Raw genomic sequence first — 6,988 nt, 5'->3', positions numbered from 1 at the left:
GGTAAATAAGTGGAGGGTAGTTTGGTATTTTCTGAATAGAATAATAGAGACAATTCCTTTATATTGGGAAGTTTGTTAGTGGAGTTGACATTCTGTTTTGTGAGATCGAAAAAGGGCGCAAGCTCTTTGGGAGAGAACCGGCCTCTCGAAAGCCGTGTAATCCATTGTAATTCCATTTCTTTTACTCAATTCAATAAGAAAGCTACCGACTACAATCAATTTGCATCAAATTGGTATCAGAGCGAATTCGATCCAGCTATGGGAATGAGAAGTGCGACAGCCAGAATAGATGATTTGGAAAGTTGTGTTGGATCGATTGAGAAGAATCAACAGCTAATGGAGAAGAATTTAGAGAAGATTTTTCAGCAATTGGAGAAATTAAGCAACGAAGTATCAGCTAGGGTGATTACGTCAGGATATCGGACGGTGAGGATGGGGAAGAAACGGCGAAATCGAAGAGGAAGAACGAGGAGAGGCAAGGATCGAGTCGACTATTTGCCGTGAAAGGTCGAAAGCTGGAAATTCCTTCTTTCGACGGAACCGATCCTGATGGATGGATTCTTTGTGAGGAACGCTATTTTTATCTTAATCGATTGACGCAGCAGAAAAAAATGACGTATCCTTTATAGCGTTTGAAGGTACTGCTTTAAAATGGTTTCAGTGGGAGAATCGTCGACATCCGATTTCACGATGGGAGGCTTTGCGTCAACTGATTCTTCTTCAATTCAGATCGGCAGCAACTGGAACCTTATGCGAACAATTTTTGGTTGTCAAACAAGAAGGTACAGTCGATGAATTTAGGATGAAGTTTGTGGAATTGGCGGCACCATTAGAAGGAATTACGGAAGAAGTATTCATGAGTCAATTCATCAACGATTTGAAGAATTCGATCAAAGCCGAGGTTCGACTTCTCAATCCAGTAACACTTGAGGAAGCGATGGAGATGGCTATGAAAGTTGAAGCTACACTGTGATCGATAAGGAAAGGACATTCTCAGTGCCAAAAAAATCATTTCCGACATTCTCGAGTAACAAGATTGTTACCGGTGGGGCTGAATCAGTAAACAGTTCTAGTTCGATGAACAATTCGATAAACAACTCGAGATCGGAGTATAGAAGACTGTCGGATCAGGAGGTTCAACAGAAACGAGCTTTGGGCCTTTGTTATCGTTGTGATGAGAAGTATTCTCTAGGCCATAAGTGTACAAAAAAGAGTTGAATGTTTTGTTAGTACAAGAGGAGGAAATGATGGATTCCGGTAGCGAAGTAGAGGACGGTAAAGTGCTAAATACAGCTGACGTGATTGAGGTGAGCAAAGAAGTATTAGTTCATCTTAATTCGGTAGTAGGCCTAACGAATCCGAAAACTATGAAAATGGAAGGACGCATAGAAGGTCAAAAAGTGGTAATCCTCATCGATAGTGGAGCAACTCACAATTTCATTTCCAAAGATATAGTAGATAAGTTGAATCTGAAGATTGACAAAACGAAGAAGTATTTTATAACGATGGGAATGGGGAACAAAGTGAAGAGTAACGGGATTTGTAAGCATGTTGTGTTGAATGTGCAAAGTTTGGAGGTGGTAGAAGACTTTTTGCCCATACAATTGGGAAACAGTGATGTGATCTTGGGGATTCAATGGCTGGAAACTTTAAGAGCAACGTACACTAATTGGAAACAGCAAGTTATGAAGTTCACAATCGGAGGTAAATCGGTGGCGCTGAAAGGTGGTCCCGCTCTAGGGAAATCGTTAATTTCATTAAAAGCAATGGGGGAAATTGATCCAACAAGAACAAGCTGTTCTGGTGGAGTTGGGAGCCTATTCAGCGATGAATGATGAAGTGCAGGAAGTAGGGCCGAGGGTACCATCTGTTCTCGAAGAGTTTGAGCAAGTATTCAATATGCCAAAAGGGTTACCACCGAGGAGAGGTAAGGAACATGGAATTGTGTTGAAGGAGGGAACAGATGCAGTCAACGTGAGACCTTATCGTTACCCACACTACCAGAAAGATGAGATAGAAAAGTTGGTGAATGAAATGTTGGAAGCGGAGGTGATTCAGACGAGCAACGGTCCTTTTTCAAGTCTCGTCCTGTTAGTCAAGAAAAAAGATGGTAGTTCGAGGTTTTGCATCGACTATAGGGATCTCAATAAGGCTACGGTGGTAGATAAATTTCCGATACCGGTGATCGATGAGCTGCTAGATGAATTATACGGTGCTAAAGTGTTCTCCAAACTCGACGTGAAATCGGGGTATCACCAGATTCGTATGAAGGATGAAGACATTCAAAAGACAACTTTTAGAACACATCAAGGCCATCATTACGAGTTTAAGGTAATGCCTTTCGGTCTTGTAAATGCGCCTTCCACTTTTCAAGGATTGATGAACGAGGTTTTTAAAAATTGTTTAAGAAAGTTCGTGCTAGTGTTTTTTTACAATATATTGGTGTATAGTCGATCGGAGGAAGAACACATTGACCATTTGAGATTAGTGTTCCAATTGTTATCTTAAAACAAATTATATGCCAATAAAAATTAGTGTGAATTTAGTCAAGAAAGACTGGGTTACTTGGGTCATATGATCTCAAGTAAAGAAGTAGAGGTAGATGATTCTAAAATCAAAACGATTTTAGAGTGGAAGGTACCTCGAAACGTGACGGAATTGAGAGGTTTTTTGGAGCTATCGGGATACTATCGAAAATTTGTGAAGGGATATGGAGTTATAGCTAGTCCCCTCACGGATTTACTTAAAAAAACCAATTTGGTTGGACTGAGGAAGCACAAGAGGCTTTTGACAAATTGAAGAAAATCTTGTCTTCACCACTGGTATTGAAACTGCCTGATTTTTCAGCCGAGTTTGTGGTCGAGACGGATGCTTCCGGGACAAAGTTGGGGGCTGTTTTGATGCAGAATGAACAGCCCGTGGCTTATTACAGTCAAGTTCTGGGCACAAGAGCAAGGCAAAAGTCGATTTATGAGAAAGAATTGATGGCCATAGTGTTGGTTGTGAAGAAGTGGAGACCCTATCTGCTTGGAAGGCATTTCACGGTTCGCAGAGATCAACAGAGTCTCCGATATTTGTTAGAGCAACGAGTGGTGGAACCAGAATATCATAATTGGATGAGTAAACTAATGGGGTATAATTTTTCGATCATTTACAAGCAAGGGAGTGCTAATAAAGCTGCTGATGCACTCTCTCGTAAGCATGAAGAGGTAGAGTTACCTAATTTGAGTGTACCAACATGGAGACAGTGGGAAAGTTTGAAAGAAGAGCTGGAAACGGATGATTTTTTGGTCAAAATAAAAGAAGTGTTGAAAGATGTTAGCCGACATAAAGGTTTCGAAGTAAGACAAGAATTGTTATTCTTTAATGGTAGATTAGTGGTGCCCAGAAAGTCGATGATCATTCCAAAGTTGTTTGAAGAATTCCATGTGTCACCGCTCGGGGGACATAACGGTGAAGAAAGAACGTACCAACGGATGGCAGCTGAGTTATTCTGGATTGGTATGAAAAAGGACGTACTTAATATGGTTAAAGAATGCAAAACATGCCAGAGGAACAAAGTCTTAAGTGGTTCATCGGCGGGGTTACTACAGCCGTTGACTCTTCCAGATACGGTTTGGAGTGATATTTCGATGGACTTCATTGAGGGACTACCAATTTCGGGTGGTTTGAATTCTATTTTGGTGGTGGTAGACAGATTCAACAAATACGCTCATTTCGTGGGTCTAAAGCATCCATTTACGGCTCAATCGGTAGCAGAGGTATTTTCTAAGTAGATGATCCGATTGCATTGGGTACCCAATTCAATCGTTTCTGACCGTGACAAAGTATTCCAGAGTAACTTCTGGAAAGAACTGTTCAAATTGCAAAGGACGACTCTGAAATTCAGTTCGGCTTATCACCCACAAACGGATGGCCAAACCAAAGTGGTGAACAGAGGGCTGGAACAATATTTGAGGTGCTGGATTTCGGATAGACCCCGCCAATGGAGCAAATGGTTATCATGGGCAGAACTGTCATACAACACGGCGTATCATACAGCTCTTAAATGTTCTCCGTTCAAGGTGTTGTATGGACGGGATCCTCCTCCTTTATTACGTTATAAAGATGCTTCAACTGTGGTACAAACGGTGGACATGGAATTGATGAGTCGAGATGAGATTTGGGATGAGGTACGAATGCATCTTTTGAAGGCGCAGTGTAGAATGAAACAAGAAGCTGATTTGAAAAGAACCGAGGTAGATTTTGTTGTTAATGATTTGGTATTTTTGAAGCTTAGACAGTATCGACAAAAATCCCTTGTGAATGGGAATAGTCCAAAGTTGATGGCAAGATTTTATGGTCCTTACAAAGTCTTGGAGAAGATTGAAAAAGTCGCTTATTGTTTAGAGTTACCGGAGGGAGTAAAGATACACTTTGTCTTCCATGTATCGCAACTTAGAAAAGCTGTTGGGAATTGTTTGGTTACGAAGAACATACCAACTCAAGTATTTGCTGATATGGTGTTACAAGTAGAGCCGGAAGCCTTGTTGGATGTTAGACGGGTGGAAACAAATGATGCAAGAAGTTTGGAGGTGTTAGTCAAGTGGAAAGGGCTGTCCGATTTCGAGTCGACTTAGGAGAATCTGGAAGCTTTGGCTCAACAGTTTCCTAATAATCACCTTGAGGACAAGGTGAAAGCTTTGGGGGGAGGTATTGATAAGCCTACTGTTCGCTTTACATATAAAAGATCTAAGTAGTTTAGTGGTAAATAAGTGGAGGGTAGTTTGGTATTTTCTGAATAGAATAATAGAGACAATTCCTTTATATTGGGAAGTTTGTTAGTGGAGTTGACATTCTGATTTGTGAGATTGAAAAAGGGCGCAAGTTCTCTGGGAGAGAACCGGCCTCTCGAAAGCCGTGTAATCAATTGTAATTCCATTTCTTTTACTAAACTCAATAAGAAAGCTACCGACTACAATCAATTTGCATCAAAGTTCTTTTATCATATTATTTTCCTTTGCGTGTTGAGCATTTGTCTCTCGTGTTTTCTTTTTCATGACAGGTAACTAGGGGGTTTCAGTCTTGGAAGCAAAGCGAAAGAGAGTATGTCAAGCAGACGATTCAAATAATATTTGTTAGGATTATTTCAGGAAGAAGCGTTTAGTTTTTTTCCTTTCACGTTCGTAAATTAGTAACTACCAAAAATATCTGAATATTGTAATGGCATGTCATTCATTTCATTAGAGACTTCAAATCTTTGGGGCTTATTTTCTGGTCTACTTATGATTTCCGAGTAACCTCCCATTTCTATTTAGAAAGTGAGTGTTAGGTTAATCAACAGAGATGATATTTAATGTCATTCAAGTTCAATGCATGCTACAATTAAAATCTATTATCTTTCTAAGGAATAAAGCAAGATGAACATAAAAGATTATACAATGTTGATCGAGATACTAGGTGGCTAGGAGGTCATTAGGCATTTGGCAAACAAAACATTAGATAAGCACAACTACCAATTACAAATTAACATCATGTCATGTTATTTTGTCATCAAATTAGGTATCTCTTCAGTCTAGATTTCCCATTCATAAAAGCAAGAGTAGCAGCCAACAGGAAACACCATCATTGAGGTATTCTACTCACAGAAATTTGAACACATGAAACGTCCACCTTCTAATCAGGCTTATATGAAATTCTAATAGTAAAACCTTCCATAGACAACAGGCAGACTTCTCATTCCAACGTTTATACCTACTACCCCTCTAAGGCTCTGAACATATATGGCAGGGTGAAATGAACTAACTTGATTCCCATTTGCAAAAAAAATAATCACACTACATAGATTAGAAGTGGCTATGGGCTATGATACAAGGGCATCGGAATGAATCATACGCCTATAATCAACTAGAGTGGATATTTTCTAGAAACCACCTACAACCAAAGCAACACTAAACACTATTTGTTGAATTTCTCCAACCAATTTTTCAGTAAACCATGAGATACTAGAGTGGTCTAATTCACCCAATACTCAAACACATGACTGAATATGCAGCTTCTAAGTGATAGCCATGACAAATTAATTGAGCTAGAAAATATATCTATTCACATAGATGTGAAAGAGGTTTTTCCCTGTCAGCTGATTTCAAAAGCCCAAGTATTATACTTTATCAACAGAAAAAAAAAAGTCTATCTTCCATTTGGACAAATTTAATCAATCGGATGCATCAGTTTTTTGATGAAAAAATCAAGAATTTTCACTGTCAAAATAAGGATCCAATTTGGAGTATCATACTTACCCGAATATCCCGAGATAAAGGATGAGAACAAAGAACGCCAGTACATGTCCGATCAGAGATCACAAGAGACCCCATCCCATTCGCCAAGTTATCGGAACTCGAACTCCCTTTCACCTTACCAATTTCCGCCGCCTTCTTCGACGCGGCAACAGCAGCGGCCTTGCCTCCTCTCTTAGCGGCAGCTGCGGCCTTCTTCTGAGCCGCCTTCTTCTTGCTTGCATCAGAAACCATCTGAATCACACCAAAAGCACAAAATAAAAATCAAACACAAACCCTATAAAAGATTATTTGATTTCAGATGATACCTTGTGATCGGAGAAACGGAAGATCCAGATAATTCCGTGAAATATATTAGGTAGAATTCGATCGGCAAATAGAATCGTAGAACTGAGAAATTTGAGGGTTTGGGGAAGTATTGATGTTGATATATTGACAGGGGTATGCGGGCAAGAGGGGTACCACGTGGCGTGTTACCGTTACGTATCCGAACTGGTTTTCTGAGTCCCCCCCTCTCTCGTGGCTTGCCGCCTTTTTATTTAGAACCTTTTCAAGTAAATTACAGATTTAGTCCATGGGTTTACATAAAAATTATAGATTGAGTCCCTCGATTTCTTTTTCTATGGATTCGGTATCTACGGTTTCATTATCATTACAGATTGGGTCCCTAATTTAATCAACTATCGTTAAAGTCAATCCGTTAAACCATGGGT

General features: G+C 39.8%; 1 protein-coding gene across 1 annotated transcript in view; it reads right to left on the bottom strand.

The window, feature by feature from the left end:
• Nucleotides 1-6,688, bottom strand: part of LOC112519196 (ABC transporter F family member 1-like) — a 13,378-nt gene extending 6,690 nt beyond the window's left edge. Inside the window, exons 1-2 of the mRNA XM_025127191.1 lie at nt 6,584-6,688; nt 6,279-6,509 (exon numbers count right to left, since the gene is read on the bottom strand). Of these exons, the coding sequence (XP_024982959.1) occupies nt 6,279-6,509 (231 nt within the window). The 5' untranslated portion in view covers nt 6,584-6,688. The remainder of the gene's footprint in view (nt 1-6,278; nt 6,510-6,583) is intronic.
• Nucleotides 6,689-6,988: the final 300 nt, after the last annotated feature.

This window comes from Cynara cardunculus (assembly GCF_001531365.2).
Source record: "Cynara cardunculus var. scolymus isolate 2C chromosome LG 10, CcrdV1, whole genome shotgun sequence".
Classification (NCBI taxonomy): Eukaryota; Viridiplantae; Streptophyta; class Magnoliopsida; order Asterales; family Asteraceae; genus Cynara; species Cynara cardunculus.
The sequence above is the reverse complement of the archived record's forward strand: the minus strand, read 5'-3'. Positions and strand labels throughout refer to the sequence as shown.